The 17,675-nt window shown below is 39.0% G+C and overlaps 1 protein-coding gene across 1 annotated transcript in view; it reads right to left on the reverse strand.

The window, feature by feature from the left end:
• The window catches only part of LOC135219840 (tubulin alpha-3 chain-like), a 45,407-nt gene extending 27,962 nt beyond the window's left edge, over positions 1 to 17,445 (reverse strand). Inside the window, exon 1 of the mRNA XM_064256952.1 lies at positions 17,311 to 17,445. Within this exon, the coding sequence (XP_064113022.1) occupies positions 17,311 to 17,313 (3 nt within the window). The 5' untranslated portion in view covers positions 17,314 to 17,445. The remainder of the gene's footprint in view (positions 1 to 17,310) is intronic.
• Between the last annotated feature and the right edge of the window lie 230 nt (positions 17,446 to 17,675).

The following is a 17,675-nucleotide window of genomic DNA, read 5'->3' on the forward strand; positions in this document are numbered from 1 at the left end:
AGAAACTTCATTTAAAAGTCTCAAGCAAAGCGATGAGATACTATTCTGATAGCACGGGAGTTTCTCTCTGAATTCGAAGGGTGGTAGGCTTCCTTAACATATCTAAATTCCTAAGGATATTGCCTGTGCTTTCCCGCTGCTCCACAGAATTCCAATGCAAAGTTTTCTACTTGGGTCAAGAAGACCTTGCGCTTTCAACACTGCTGATGGCAATACGACTAAATTAATGTTCGGCACTTCATTCGTATGCCTGGAACAATACCCGCATAGCAGTTCTCCAGCTCATGTGCTGGAACCTAGGATTACTGGCAGTATGTAGGTCACCACAAGAAATGAATAAATTAAGGATCACGCAGGGGGCAGACTGCATACGATACCTTTCATTAACAGAACGCAATAGCATTAAGGGATAAACACTGTTACAAGCAATGAACTAACTTAAGGACGAGTCCATTTTTAATGAACAAATCCTTTCTCTTCGTGAACTACGGGATTACCTTTGCTACAAGATAAGAGCACAGAAATACCGTGGCGAAAAAAAAAGTCTAATAAATTTTCCAAAGACGCGAACACTTACACAATGAATGGCTACTATTACGTGCGGAGGATATGGCCAACACAGACTACAGGGCGCCACGACTTCATGCCACATATCGATTCGTCTGATACATGTCTAGGTCGAGCATGCCTCAGTCTCGAGTTATTCTCTCTCTCTCTCTCTCTCTCTCTCTCTCTCTCTCATCGACCGTCCAGTTCCAAACGACTTTCCATAGTGCATGACCGAACCGTTTTCTTTTGCCACGATGAATGATTGAGTTCGTCAAGGCAAGTTCCCCCTTTGCATGAATATCTGTACCCGGTCCAGGTATAATTTTCCGAGAAAACACCCGAATTCGATGCACGCATACAAAATAACTTCCACGGAGCTAAAGTGAGTTTTAAATCACTGATGAAGGCTGGAATTTGGGCGTTGGCATGCGAGGCGGAGTTCACCTGAGTTCAAGACAAAAGTTGACTTTGAGCTGTCTGTTTAACTAAATCTATGTTTGGAAACTAAGTGGGAGATACGATCCCAAACTCGCACCCGACACAAACCAAGATTCTACCCTTTATTCCGCAGTGCCCTTAGATATTCCTCAAGCCGCGATAAAATAAGGCGACTTCGGTATTTAGGCGCCAAATTCTGATCGATGACAACACCAGCCGCAAGTATTGGACTTTTCGTACATGAAATATTCAGAGAACTGGTTGAACTCATTTTCTTGGACGCGCCACGACCGTTACTTTATGAACGGCGAAGACATTGGCTCTGGCATATACTGGCAGTGGCTCCACATGCGATCAAATTAATGTTGGAGAATTTTCCAGCAACCTCTATTTTTCTAGAAAGGCTACTACATTTATGAGGAGAGAGAATGGTGGGGAAGGGGAGGGGGGGGGGGGGGTAGGGGCGGATTAGGTGCAATTTTTCAAAAAAAAAAAAAAAAAAAAAAAAAAAAAACACACACACATACACACACAAACAAAACTGACAGATCTGCACCTTAAAAATGGGAAATTGCACCAATTTTCTTGGCGAATATTGCGATGACACGATTTAAGATATCATTGGACACCCTAATTTAAATTTAAACTGGAGTTGTCTAACTTTATCCCCTCGTAAGGGATACCGCCTCGTGGCGTGATCGGTATGGTATTGGCCTGCCACCGAGGTGGCAGAGAGTTCGATTCTCGGGCACTCCATTGAGGGGTCAGAGATGTGTATTTCTGGTCACGTACAGCCGTTGGTCCCGTTCAGAGTCCCGTTGCTAAATAACCTCCGGTTTCATGCAACGTAAAAACGCCATACAAACAAACAAAGTACAGTCGTCATTGCAACTAAAAGATGCAACTAAAGGTTATCTGCTGAACCCACTTTTTAGCCTTTGACTTTCCCTCCATTCCTGACCCCCTTCTTCACCCTTGCGGTCAGACCTCTGTCTCTCTTGTAGTACTCTTGATGCAACTACTATTTCATGAAATCAAATCAATCTCAACTTCAACAACCCTTACGAGCATACAAATGAGGGATCAAATTCCCATTAATGACCAAACATCACTGTGCGGGATTCTATTATGCTAAATAATTCAACGAATAAATCATCTACTTGAAAATAATAATAATAAAAATATATGTCAGTCTACACAGAAAAGAACTCACATGGAACCAAAGGCTACGAAACAGTGTAGGCAAACAGCACAATAATGGGCCATCTTTGATGATTCCTACAACGATATCTTGAAAGTGTGGATTTTTTCTTTAAAATGTTCTCCCCCTCAAGGCAATTCACCAAAAAGAAGAATCATACAGCATTTCACAGATATCATTTTCTTCAACAAACAATTGGCTGAAAAATAACACCGGATGAGTCATCCCGGGGTAAACAGAATGAAATATGAATGGGGCTTTAAGGGCCCTTGTCCTGCAAAGATGTGTCCGGGAAGAAAGAAAGCCACCGCCACCAACACCCTCCCCCCCCCCCCCCCCCCCGCCGCCCGCGCCCCCAGTGAGTCACAGGAATAGAAAATGAGAGAGAGAGAGAGAGAGAGAGAGAGAGAGAGAGAGAGAGAGCATGAATCAAAATTATTTTCATTTCAGAAACCGTGATAACGTATATCAACTTCCAACAAAAAAATTAATCTAAACCTTGAAACCAGAACAATACAGCCATAAGATACACACACACACACACACACACACACACACATAATATATATATATATATATATATATATATATATATATATATATATATATATATATATACATACATACATACATGCAGAATCTACTGGTCATTTTTACCAGCAACATATGAAATTGCAATAGCTACATTGCCCTCTTAACTTCTTAAATTCTTTGCTTTTTTTTGGATAAGCTTGTCACTACAAAGCCTTGAGCTCCAACTTCAAAGAAATTTAAAGAAATCATGATGTCCCGGTAGCCAGCAACGAATTCACGATACCAAAATCACGACGAGGTCACCTTGCTAACCTGACCTCGTGGTCAGGTCGGCAAGGCGACTTCGTCGTGATTATGTTATCGCGGGTTCGTTTCCCTCTACCGGACATCGTGATTTCTTCAAATGTCTTGGATGTTGCTAGCCTCACGCCCTTTCCTACTGGTCACAACCAACGACAGTCGAATAACTAAACATAATACACTGCTTAACTTAGCTGGGATACGATAAGATTAAGCAGAGGGCGCTTCAAGCATTCAAACTTATTGGGGGAATCTTGCTGATGAGGAGAGCTTCCTACTTACTTAACGCACACTCATATATAAGTATAATATAGTGTATATATATATATATATATATATATATATATATATATATAATATATATATATACATGGACGGTAGCTCAAGAATATATCAGACATTCTTGAATTTTAAAAACAAGGGGGCTTTTAGTTTACAGATTTTTAACAGGATCTTATTTCACGTCTCAAATCAAATTATACTTATCTCTATGGATTACGTTTTTTTTATATTTAAATACAATCGGTAAATAGGAATAGAATAGATAAACAAATAAATAGATCTTTAAAGCGTATCATTGTAAATTGAAAAATCCCACTGATCTGATATATCCAAACAATAAATTCAAACGTGCGGATTGGAATTGTTTTTCAGACTTATTTCATAGTTCACTGGAAGTTCGCAATTCATAGAACAATGTTCATGAATTTTTTCATGTTTCTGATTAATAAACGAATGAAAAGGAAGTATGAAAAGCTATATCCTTTGACTCTGAAACTGGTTTTAGCTAGTATTAATATTGTTGGGAAGCGGCAAGATGAAAGTGCTCGCAAGAGAAGACTATTTAGATAAGCTTTCATCATGGCCGAATAAAAGTAGGCCTATTTGTGAAAGCTGTCAATGTTGGGAATTCCTATTCAGCAGAGGAAAGTGAATATGATCGAGACTGCAATGAAGCCACTAACCAAATAGACTTTAAGGAAAACATTTCAGGAAATAAAAATCATTATCATTATCCACAACAAGCAAGCGATGAGGAGTCCAGGAGGATCCCATACAAGCACACCAAAGACTGAAGGCCTTTGGCGCTAACAAAGGGAGACAGTTGTCATCCCGAAGGCATAATGCGGTAACACCACAAATCAATACGTTCTTTCTATACGAACTCCAGTTGGAAAGCAACCAGTCAGGGACGTAGGAAGAAAATGCTCTTTGTAAGTTAGGCATGGCCGCACGGTTTGTCACGAACATGCACTTACAGTATATAAGTATCTATATAATGACTAACCTCAATCAGGTCTACATGAATGTAAAAAAAAAAAAACTCCTATATGAGCACGGGAAGCGAAATTCGCGTCATACAGAATAACTGAATAATCATTAATAAAAATCGTTAAAATATAAGTAATCAAACATTATGCTCTTTAATATAGCTTTCAGGGATGAGCACATTCATGTGGAAAACACCTGCTATATATGTATATATATAATATATATATATATATATATATATATATATATATATATATAATATATATATATATATAAATCATCTACAAACAGCTGCTGAGAATTAACCTCTCAAGGTTAATAGGAACCGCGATCGTGCAGCAGAAAGCTGCCCGTGTCCTTGCAAGCACGGCACCCAGTCTGCCTGCAGAGGAAGGAACTGGACTGAGGCGATGAACGAACTTGGAGACTAGAGTACTACAGAGGCCAAGCTCACAAAAATATGGATCACAAGGTTCATTTGCAGCTGACACAGTATATACAATTTTATCATAAATTACCGAAAACCATTTGGAAATGCGTTACAGAAATAGCAATAAGTGAGTAAAACTATGGATAAGTCTGTCTGTAAATTTAAACGGGTAATCAAATACACCCAAGCCGTTCATCCCAAAATTGATAAGTGAACTTGATATGCGCTCAAGATGATTACCGCCACCCAAGCACAAAGGGTGGTGCAGCAAAGGGAGGGGGAAGGCGTGTGTGTTTGTGTGAGTGAGTGAGTGTGTGTGTGTGTGTGGTGTGTGGACGGGAGGCGGGAAATGGGCTGAGGACAACAGAAGAGGCCGCACCTGCATGGGGTTTGCGGTGCCATGGAGAGGGAATGTTAGCTACTCGCCGATATTGATCGGTGTACCTGCAATGGGTGTAGTACCTAAATGACAAATATACTGTATTGCTGCCCGTGATTGGTCTTCGAGAAACAGGTGAATATGAATATGATGGGATACGAATGAGGGCGCGGGGGACAAACGCATTAGAGCTATCTGTCTATCTATATATACGTATACATATATATAGTGTATATATTACATATATTATATATATATATATATATATAGATATATATATATATATATATATATATATATATATATATATAATATATATATATATATATATATATATATATATATATATATATATATATTCATTGAATAGAATGGCTTTCTCACTGTTAACCAGCTTTTTTGAAATTGCTTCATATTTTCTAATTATTTTCTTTACTTCATTGTTCAGGTTACTAATGGACACATAATGGGGTTCTTCCATTTACTCCAGTATTTTTACACGCGACAGCTGTTTCGTCAACCTATACGTATTGACGTTTTCAGCGTACTGATACAAATATGTTGTTAAGATTGAGCTGGCCTTGTGCCAGCACGGGCTCTTGCTCACAGAGCAGCCCGTAAAATACAAATATGAGCCTACATGCGTTTTGTGACGTCATGAGGACGGAAAGGTAGTACAATTGCCAGATACCTAGTTTTAAGTATTTACAAAAGACTATAGTGAAACATAAAATAAGACAAATAATAAAATATGTTAACAACAGAAATTAAATAAAAAAGTTGAAAGTAAGTTATTATATGCACATTATACATAAATATATATTAATTACATATATGTAATTCACTGAAAGTCAGTGTGCGCTCCTGTCCGCGTGTGGGGGCTTTGTCCCACGCGGTTGAAGGACTGCCTCCTACACGAGGGCAAGGATCGGTCTGCCTCCACGTTGGATGTTAAGGCTGGGACGTTGCATTGCGATGCTGACTGCTTCTGATATCAATAAACGATTGTAGTTGCCTTCCTTGTGTATTATTTTGGTGTTGTGAGAAGTTCTTGTAATGATGGTTTTTTTTATTGTGGTATCCACAAAGTGCTGATGAATGGCTCCTTGGTTTCTGTGGGCCTGCATGCGACGTTTGAGTGTGGTGGTTGTGTGTCCGATATAGCATTTTTGGGGGGACTGACATTGCTCGTCAGCACAGACAAACTTGTATACTATATCTTTATTTAACCTCTTTCTCCGTCGATGGGGCCGTACTATTTTTCATTACCAAAGAGGCCGTAAGGTTTGGTTTGCAGTAAATCCTTGCTGTTATTTTGTTATATGGCGCTAGGGGGGTGGTTCCTCTTCGCAGTATACCAAGGATGGCTTTCCTTTCATCTTCGTGGTGTTTGTTGTATGGTATCTGATGGTATATCACTATTATCTTTGTCTTTGTCTTGTGTGTTTTGTTTCCTCGGGGTCGGATTATGGAAAGCCTCCTAATCTCTTTTTGACAACTTGCTGGATCATGTCATCTGGATATCCGTTATTTTGTGACAGCTGTTGAACTCTGTTGATCTCTTCGTTAGTCGCTTTCCACGTGGAACAGTGTGTTATGGCGCGTTTTATGTATGCATTTACCACAGATCGTTTATATGCATCAGGGCATTCTCCTCTAGCATTTAAACATCTTCCAGCGTCTGTCTTTTTAGTGTATACGGTGGTATTGTATTTGTTGTTCTTTTGGTCACAAGTACGTCCAAGAAAGGGAGCATCTTCTCCTCACTTCTTTCTACCGTAAAATTTAATGTAGAATTTGCTTGGAGTTTATTTACTAATTCTTCTATGTCATTGTCGCCCTTTGTTGTGATAAAGATATCATCAATATATCTCCCATAGATTCTGGGTTTTGGGTGTTCTTCAAATGTGACCTCTTCTGTGTGTGCCATGTATGCGTTTGCGAAAAGAACCCCGAGGGGGGAACCCATTGCCACGCCGTCCTTTTGTCGATATATTTCGCCCCTATGTGAGAGGAATGGGGCTTCCTTTGTACATGCTTCCAGCATCTCTTTTAAGATTTTTTCGGGGATCGGTAATGGTGGTTTTCTCAGAGCGGTATCTTGTCCATGATGATTTGTATTGTTTCATCCACTGGTACGTTAGTAAAATAAACTTTCAACGTCCAGGGATGCTATGTCTTCGTCGGGTGCGGTGTCTTGCAGTAGTCGATGAATTCCGTCGATGATTTTAGCGAGAACGTTGAGGGAATGTACGGCGTTATAATTTCATTCAATTTCTTAGCCACTTTATACATAGGAGATGTCATTTGGGGATATAATGGGCCGTAGCGGGTTTCCCTGTGAATGAATTGACTGTGCCGTAGCAGTTATCCGGGCGCAAAGTCTCCGATGATTTTTGGAAAGCTTACTGTTCTCTGCTCTTTGTTCGCTTTTTCTGTTAGTCTCATCATTTTCTTTTTGAGGTCATTTGTTGGGTCTTTTTTAAGTGGCTGAAACTTATTATTATCACTTAGTATATTATCCATTTTGGTGTCGTATTCATCTCTATTCATTATGACGTACACTGCGGTTTTTTATCTCCTTTGCGTATTATTATGGTTTCGTTTTTCTCTCAGTTCTTTTGCTGCTTTTTTTAACTGTGGACTGACTATGCGACTAAAGTAGTTACCACGTGTTCTATTGGCCTCACCCAGTAATTCAGCGATGCTCTTTGTTTAAGTTCGATTTTTGCGTTCTTCTTTCAGTCGCAGTAGTTTTATCGATTAATACTTCTGTATTAATCCTCTTGGATTCAGGGTGTGGTTTTCGTATGTAATGGCAGTTCAGGCCTAGATTAGTAACTGCTTTTGGTGTTCACTCAACTCTATTCCTGATAGGTTAATATACCGGCTTTTTTCTCTTCGTTTCCTCACTGGTCCACCGTTTAATATCAGAAGCTTTTTGCTATGCCTTGCACTGACTATTTTCGAATGCTTTTCTATTTCTAGAGGGAGAATGCCCTGATGCATATAACGATCTGTGGTAAATGCATACATAAACGCGCCATAACACACTGTCCACGTGGAAAGCGACTAACGAAGAGATCAACAGAGTTCAACAGCTGCTCACAAATAAACGGATATCCAGATGACATGATCCAGCAAGTTTGTCAAAAAGAGATTAGAGCTTTCCATAATCCGACCCCGAGGAACAACACACAAGACAAAGACAAAGAAATAGTGATATACCATCAGATACCATACAACAAACACCACGAAGATGAAAGGAAAGCCATCCTTGGTATACTGCGAAGAGGAACCACCCCCCTAGCGCCATATAACAAAATAACAGCAAGGATTTACTGCAAACCAAAACCTTACGGCCTCTTTGGTAATGAAAAATAGTACGGCCCCATCGACGGAGAAAGAGGTTAAATCTGATAGTATACAATTTGTCTGTGCTGACGAGCAATGTCAGTCCCCCCAAAAATGCTATATCGGACACACAACCACCACACTCAAACGTCGCATGCAGGCCCACAGAAACCAAGGAGCCATTCATCAGCACTTTGTGGATACCCACAATAAAAAAACCATCATTACAAGAACTTCTCACAAACACCAAAATAATACACAAGGAAGGCAACTACAATCGTTTATTGAATATCAGAAGCAGTCAGCATCGCAATACAACGTCCCAGCCTTAACATCCAACGTGAGGCAGACCGATCCTTGCCCTCGTGTAGGAGGCAGTCCTTCAACCGCGTGGGACAAGCCCCCACACACGCGGACAGGAGCGCACACTGACTTTCAGTGAATTTAGACATATAATTGTAATTATATATATTTATGTATAATGTGCATATAATACTTACTTTCAACTTTGTTTATTTAATTTCTGTTGTTAACATATTTTATTTATTTGTCTTATTTTATGTTTCACTATAGTCTTTTGTAAATACTTAAAACTAGGTATCTGGCAATTGTACTACCTTTCCGTCCTCATGACGTCACAAAACGCATGTAGGCTCATATTTGTACGTTACGGGCTGCTCTGTGAGCAAGAGCCCGTGCTGACACAAGGTCAGCTAATCAAAACAACATATTTGTATCAGTACGCTTGAAAACGTCAATACGTATAGGTTGACGAAACAGCTGTCGCGTGTAAAAATACTGGAGTAAATGGAAGAACCCCATTAGGTGTCCATTAGTAACCTGAACAATGAAGTAAAGAAAATAATAAGAAAATATGAAGCAATTTCAAAAAGCTGGTTAACAGTGAGAAAGCCATTCTATTCAATGAATGTTGTATCCGTGAAAAATTGTGCCCTAGAAGTATTAAATATAATGGCCGGGCACGGTCGAGTTGGAACGAGGTGGAAAAAAATGCCTCCGACGACGAATGGAAGAATCAGCAGAAAAGATCACCAAACTGCAAGAAGAAAGCAACAAAGTGGAGTGAATTCTGTAATAGTACTACCACAGAGACCCAATGTGCTGTGCAACAACAAGTGGAAGAGAAATAGAAAAGCGATTCGAAAATAGTCAGTGCAAGGCATAGCAAAAAGCTTCTGATATTAAACGGTGACCAGTGAGAAACGAAGAGAAAAAAGCCGGGTATATTAACCTATCAGGAATAGAGTTGAGTGAACACCCACCAAAAGCAGTTACTAAATCTAGGCCTGAACTGCCATTACATACGAAAACCACACCCTGAATCCAAGAGGATTAATACAGAAGTATTAATCGATAAACTACTGCGACTGAAAGAAGAACGCAAAATCGAACTTAAACAAGAGTGCATCGCTGAATTACTGGGTGAGGCCAATAGAACGCGTGGTAACTCTTTAGTCGCATAGTCAGTCCACAGTTAAAAAAGCAGCAAAAGAAACTGAGAGAAAACGAAACCATAATAATACGCAAAGGAGATAAAACCGCAGTGTACGTCATAATGAATAGAGATGAATACGACACCAAAATGGATAATATACTATAAGTGATAATAATAAGTTTCAGCCACTTAAAAAAGACCAACAAATGACCTCAAAAAGAAAATGATGAGACTAACAGAAAAAACGCGAACAAAGAGCAGAGAACAGTAAGCTTTCCTCCAAAAATCATCGGAGACTTTTGCGCCCGGATACTGCTACGGCACAGTCAAGATTCACAAACAGGGAAACCCGCTACGGCCCATTATATCCCAAATGACATCATCCTATGTATAAAGTGGCTAAGAAATTGAATGAAATTATAACGCCGTACATTCCCTCAACGTTCTCGCTAAAATCATCGACGGAATTCATCGACCTACTGCAAGGACACCGCAACCCGACGAAGACATAGCATCCCTGGACGTTGAAAGTTTATTTTATTTACTAACGTACCAGTAGGATGAAACAATACAAATCATCATGGACAAGATATACCGCTCTGAGAAACCACCATTACCGATCCCCGAAAAATCTTAAAAGAGATGCTGGAAGCATGTACAAAGGAAGCCCCATTCCTCTCATAGGGGCGAATATATCGACAAAAGGACGGCGTGGTCATGGGTGGTTCCCCCCTCGGGGTTCTTTTCGCAAACGCATACATGGCACACACAGAAGAGGTCACATTTGAAGAACACCCAAAACCCAGAATCTATGGGAGATATATTGATGATATCTTTATCACAACAAAGGGCGACAATGACATAGAAGAATTAGTAAATAAACTCCAAGCAAATTCTACATTAAATTTTACGGTAGAAAGAAGTGAGGAGAAGATGCTCCTTTCTTGGACGTACTTGTGACCCAAAAGAACAACAAATACAATACCACCGGGTATACACTAAAAAGACGACGCTGGAAGATGTTTAAATGCTAGAGGAGAATGCCCTGATGCATATAAACGATCTGTGGTAATGCATACATAAAACGCGCCATAACACACTGTTCCACGTGGAAAGCGACTAACGAAGAGATCAACAGAGTTCAACAAGCTGCTCACAAATAACGGATATCCAGATGACATGATCCAGCAAGTTTGTCAAAAAGAGATTAGAGGCTTTCCATAATCCGACCCCGAGGAACAACACACAAGACAAAGACAAAAAAAAAGAAATAGTGATATACCATCAGATACCATACAACAAACACCACGAAGATGAAAGGAAAGCCATCCTTTGGTATACTGCGAAGAAAGGAACCACCCCCCTAGCGCCATATAACAAAATAACAGCAAGGATTTACTGCAAACCAAACCTTACGGCCTCTTTGGTAATGAAAAATAGTACGGCCCATCGACTGGAGAAAGAGGTTAAATCTGATATAGTATACAAGTTTGTCTGTGCTGACGAGCAATGTCAGTCCCCCCAAAAATGCTAATATCGGACACACAACCACCACACTCAAACGTCGCATGCAGGCCCACAGAAACCAAGGAAGCCATTCATCAGCACTTTGTGATACCCACAATAAAAAACCATCATTACAAGAATTCTCACAAACACCAAAAATAATACACAAGGAAGGCAAACTACATCGTTTATTGATATCAGAAGCAGTCAGCATCGCAATGCAACGTCCCATGCCTTAACATCCAACGTGAGGCAGACCGATCCTTGCCCTCGTGTAGGAGGCAGTCTTCACCGCGTGGGACAAAGCCCCACACGCGGACAGGAGCGCACACTGACTTTCAGTGAATTAGACATATATTAATTAATTAATATTATTTATGTATAATGTGCATATAATAAAGGCTTACTTTCAAGCTTTTTTATTTAATTTCTGTTGTTAACATATTTATTATTTGTCTTATTTTATGTTTCACTATAGTCCTTTTGTAAATACTTAAAAACTAGGTATCTGGCAATTGTACTACCTTTCCGTCCTCATGACGTCACAAAAACGCATGTAGGCCTCATATTTGTATCAGTACGCTTGAAAACGTCAATACGTATAGGTTGACGAAACAGCTGTCGCGTGTAAAAATACTGGAGTAAATGGAAGAACCCCATTATGTGTCCATTAGTAACCTGAACAATGAAGTAAAGAAAATAATTAGAAAATATGAAGCAATTTCAAAAAAGCTGGTTAACAGTGAGAAAGCCATTCTATTCAATGAATGTTTGTATCCGTGAAAACAATTGTGCCCTATTAACTATATATATATATATATATAATATATATATATATATATATCTATATATATATATATATATATATATATATATATATATATATATATATACACACCCCACAAATGCACCACAGAAATCGAATTCACTATATCTTAGGAATAACGTGGCGTAGCCGCGAAAGGAATAATTCATTACGGCTGCTCTACGACAAAGCCAGTGCTGGCATAAGACAGGTAAAAGATCAGCTAAATATAATACAACAAGAATAATTCATAAGAGCATATATCCTGACCAGGATTTGAACCTATTTCGAGTTGATAGTAGGTAGGATAACAATGAATTATATGTATATGTTTATGTAAATAAATTCTTCGGTTAAAACATGATACGGCTCAAGTATAAAATGACCATTAAAACACTCTGGTTTGAATTAAAGCTAAGGACTATATTTCGGTGGACTGACTGCCACCCTTGATATAAATATATATATATATATATATATATATATATATATATATATATATATATATATATATATATATATATATTTGTGTGTGCGTGTGTGCGCGTGACGGTAAAAACAAAACAAACTCCCATCGTCAGCAGCATTAAGGGCAAAAAATAATTCAGAAATGTTACGGAAACCTGGTCTCCACATGCTAGTTATACTGTCTGAGGATTAAGTGTTTTTCCTGCAATTTGACTGATTTTTTAAAATACTATTTTGATCAGTAGAGGGATCAGGCAATTGTACAGAAAATAGGATTAACAATGGACGTGTGATGGTTTCCAGGTGTCTATCATCACGGAATTTAATGTGTAAGTTTTGTTAGTTGTTCCTACACGTGCAGTTTCCGAGCACAGCTTCGGTATGATGCTTCGAAACCAGCTTCAGTATGATGCTTCGAAACCAGCTTCGGTATGATGCTTCGAAACCAGCTTCGGTATGATGCTTCGAAACCAGCTTCGGTATGATGCTTCGAAACCAGCTTCAGTATGATGCTTCGAAACCAGCTTCGGTATGATGCTTCGAAACCAGCTTCGGTATGATGCTGCGAAACCAGCTTCGGTAAGATGCTTCGAAACCAGCTTCAGTATGATGCTTCGAAACCAGCTTCAGTATGATGCTTCGAAACCAGCTTCAGTATGATGCTTCGAAACCAGCTTCGGTATGATGCTTCGAAACCAGCTTCGGTATGATGCTTCGAAACCACACTTGGCCGAGTATCGTGTGTAAGAGCCCTTAATTCTAACAAGAGAAGGTTGAATAGGGTAGAAACGAATAGCGAAACGGAGGAAGAAAGGCAGAAATTGTTATAATTTAGGGAAAAAGAAACTGAAACGCCGCTGTTAAGAGTAGCACTAACATGACAGCTCTTTCAGTTACAGACCCGTACCCAGCGTTTATTTATGGGTGTTGGGGGGCGGGGTTAGTTTTTCCCAAAACTGGACCTTTACTTCTATAAATGTCATTGCATATATAGGTATAGTATACAAGATGAAATACTTGAAAACTATACCTATATATGCAATGTGTACAGGCCTGAGTTAACAATAAGGTTCACTTTTAAGGAAAAACGCACACAAGATTTCTCAACAGATAGGATACCCTACTTAAGTCCAAAATATAACGAATAAACCCCGTAAGCGGGTAGCGCCGTCAGTGCATTTCGTATGGTGCACTGTAGGCTTTACTTAAGGTTCTTCGAAACTTCCCGTCGGCCCCTAGCTGCAACCTCTATTGTCCCTTTTACAGTACCTCCTTTCATATTCTCTTTCTTCCATCTTACTTTCCACGCTCTCCTAACAATTGATTCATATAGAGCAACTGCTTTGAGGGTTTCCTCCTGTTACACCTTTCAAACATTTACCGTCAATTTCCGTTTCAGCGTTGAACCACCTCACTGGTCCCAGCGCTTGGCATTTGGCCTAAATTCTATATTCAATTAAATAATGAATAAATGACTTCGTCCTTAAGAAAGTATGATATTATTATGCAAGAAAAACAGACACGAAATACTGAAAAGGACACAAAAAAAAAAATCTCCAGTTTTTGACGATAGCTATTTTAGTCGCATAAAGTGAGATGGTTTCCAGTGCGACGATCATCCCGCCTTCATAGACGTGATCGGCTCTATGACCTCATTTTCGTGGGGGTTCACGTCACGAGGGCGTGCCCCCCCTGATTCATCCAAATCCGGTCATTCGTTCATGTGATGTTCCTTAAAAAAAAGCCATTATCCTCTTTCTAACTTCGTTAGCGAAAAAAAAAACATAATTCATGGTAAAAACTCAAGAACACATCTATCCCCTGCTCCACAATTGCAAGTAATTTTTCGCTATTTTTTCCAAAACAGGCAAAACAAAACATTACCAATGAAATTCCTGCTCATTCAAATGAATGAGTCGCTCACCTGAACTGAGGTTTGTAACATCAAGGCATTTTACAATCCATTTACGATCACTTCCGTCGTGCGTGCCTCGTAAAAGAGAGAGAGAGAGAGAGAGAGAGAGAGAGAGAGAGAGAGAGAGAGAGAGAGAGAGAGAGAGGAGGATGTGGAACTATTTTACCTTAAAAGCAAACATGTATAAAAAAAAAAAAGTTCCTCGTAAAGTGGATTCGGACTTTCGGGCAAATGCTCGTCACTCAAGCACACACAAAGATGTGAAAGGATAACAATAACCATGTCTCTTTTATTGAACTGGTTATTGGCGACGGGGGTGACCCTGAAAAAAAAAAAAAAAAAAAAAAAAAACATAAGTAATTGATGTAGTTCGGTAATTGGTAATTTGACACCACACACACATCACCACACACACATTATCTATTGTATATATCTATATATATATATTATATATATTTTTATATTTATTATATGTATGCAGGATTAATTTCCCTGTTTTTTTTGTTTATATCAATCCAACTATCTTGTGCTATTCACGCATTGTTAACAAAAAATAAAAAATTTCTTTGGGAATTAAACTAATTTCGGGTTTGCGCTTGTCAGCTATTTCCGAAGGCACAGACGCCCAATATATGGGTAATAGTTAGAGAAGGCATTCATTAATGCATTACGTACTTATCTATAAATAAGTGACCATAGTAACTGAGATATGCCACTATTCATTATCAATATTGATAATAATATAATCAAGTTTCCCTGCTTAATTACTGTGCTACTAAATTAAAACGATAAATCGTAAATCTACCTTAGAGTTAAATTTCAAATTATCCATATTGATTAACTAGACATGGGTGGTGAATGGCTTAGTCGGATTTTGTTCATTCGTTTTCATGTGTTTGTTGGTGTGTGTGTGTGTGTGTTGTGTGCGTGTTGTGTTGTGTGTTTAGTGCAAAGGCGCGTGGAAACACTCGTGGTGAGCATAGATGTCCAAATGAACAACAAAAATGAAAATAAGTCATTATTGATCCAACACCGATGTCCTTCTCATTAAAATAATCTGAAATCTAGGGTGCAATTACTGAAGTCCCTAAACTGACTGCAGATGAAATTAACCAATATATAAATGTAACGTTCACAGAACCAAAATGAAAAAAAAAGATATAAAAAAATATTGGGGCTGCCCCATTCTAACCTCTCATTATATACGTGCTTATTTCCTCTCTCTCTCATTTCGTCATGTCCACTTCACTTTAATTTTTCGAACCTCGATATAAACCCTTCAATGGCGGATCATGAGTAGGTTTAGTATAAAACAAACTTCCCCAAATACTACTAAATGTGTTGTGTTTTATAAAAAAACTATTTTTCCTCCCAATCACCTTCCTTTTCATACAAATTCGACTCAAATGTCTACATTGTAATCCTTTGTAATCCTTTGCTTCATTCTCTGCAGACAAACAAACAAAGTCGACTCAGGACTAAGAATATTACATTTATTAACAAAGACGGGAACAATTGATTCAATCAACATTTAATGATCATTACTTGAGATTGCTTTACATCAGTGGACACGGTTGGGGGCGGAAGGAGAGAGAGAGAGAGAGAGAGAGAGAGAGAGAGAGAAATGTGGGCGATATCTGGAGAGCTTTAAAGATTTTAAAGGTGAGAAAGATTTCAGCTCTATTTGACAGATTGGTAGGATCACCTCTTTTCTTTCTCTCGCTCTGTTTTCCTCTCTCCTGCTTTCCTGCATTACTCCGCTGAGTTAGGGGAGCATTCTCTCTCTCTCTCTCTCTGTCTCTCATAACCATCCATTCTAATTACATGACACACTCCCTGGAGCAACGCCTGCTATGCGCGCATTCGTCATTGCATTCTTTCTATTAAAATCGCTGTAATCGTTAGCTATGTGCAGTCTATTATACGGGTGGAGGCAGGCGCGTGATTTATGCCGTGAGATTTGATGCCATTGTAATTGGAATAATACCTATGAACCTTGTTTTCGTCTGGCTATTAAAAAAAAAAAATTGCAACGTTCCCGCTATTTGATTTTACATGCTCCTACGCACATATAATACACACACACATATTAATAATATATAATATATATATATATATAATATTATATTACATGTGTGTCTGTGTCTGTGTGCGTAATGCCTTATTGTTATGGTGTATTCACATAGATAAGTGCATTATTCATGTCCCTAACTTCCGCTCCACAAATATCGATTGGAACTTGGGGATTTATCCCTAAAAATTCCAGCGCCAAAGTTCATCGATTAAAATGATGACCCGAACAGAGGGAGGAATGCCAAGTCATCCTTACAGGAATTCGGGAATTTTAGTTTTATTCTAGATAAATTTATGAAGAGGACTAACGTGATACAATCATGAGCATTCGTACACTCGATCTAAACATCAAGTCGGTTGATTGTTACACGCAATGACAGTGCGGAATAAACAAACTCTCAATCTGACAAAACTTTAACTGGAACATATAGATCGGGGCGGCTTTATATCGAAATAATGACAGTAAAATGTACTGCTTCGTTCTTACATGCCGGATTAATTAAACGCAGCACGACCACGACGCAAAACGTAACTTGCGACGGAATAGACGCAAGAGTCGCGAAAATAACGTAGGTATTTCATTTGTCCTTTCGATTAGCGAAACAAGTGCTTGCAAAACCTAAGACTCACCATGATGACTCTTTCGGTAGATTTCCCAAAGAATCGTCAAGGAAGGAAAGTGAGAAGACGTCGAATGCCTAAGGCTTGCAAGAACGGGGAGATGTAGCCCTCGCAACACACACGGCCTAACTACTTCGGCTGCAAAAGGAGAGGGCGGGGCTGGGCCCGGTCGGTGTGCAAGTGGACCTGCGCGCGCAGTCCACAACACCTTTCCCCTTAAAACCCCTTTTTTTCACCTGTAGCCAAAACCCCTCTAACCTATCGCTTACATTTGGATTAAATTGCTTTTTAATTACATAAGGAAACAAAATTTGAGTTGAAAAAATTACCACAAGGAATTCAAAAGACGTTTGAGCGCAAGTGTATTTCTTTCC

Source organism: Macrobrachium nipponense, chromosome 1 (assembly GCF_015104395.2).
Source record: "Macrobrachium nipponense isolate FS-2020 chromosome 1, ASM1510439v2, whole genome shotgun sequence".
In the NCBI taxonomy this organism is placed as follows: domain Eukaryota; kingdom Metazoa; phylum Arthropoda; class Malacostraca; order Decapoda; family Palaemonidae; genus Macrobrachium; species Macrobrachium nipponense.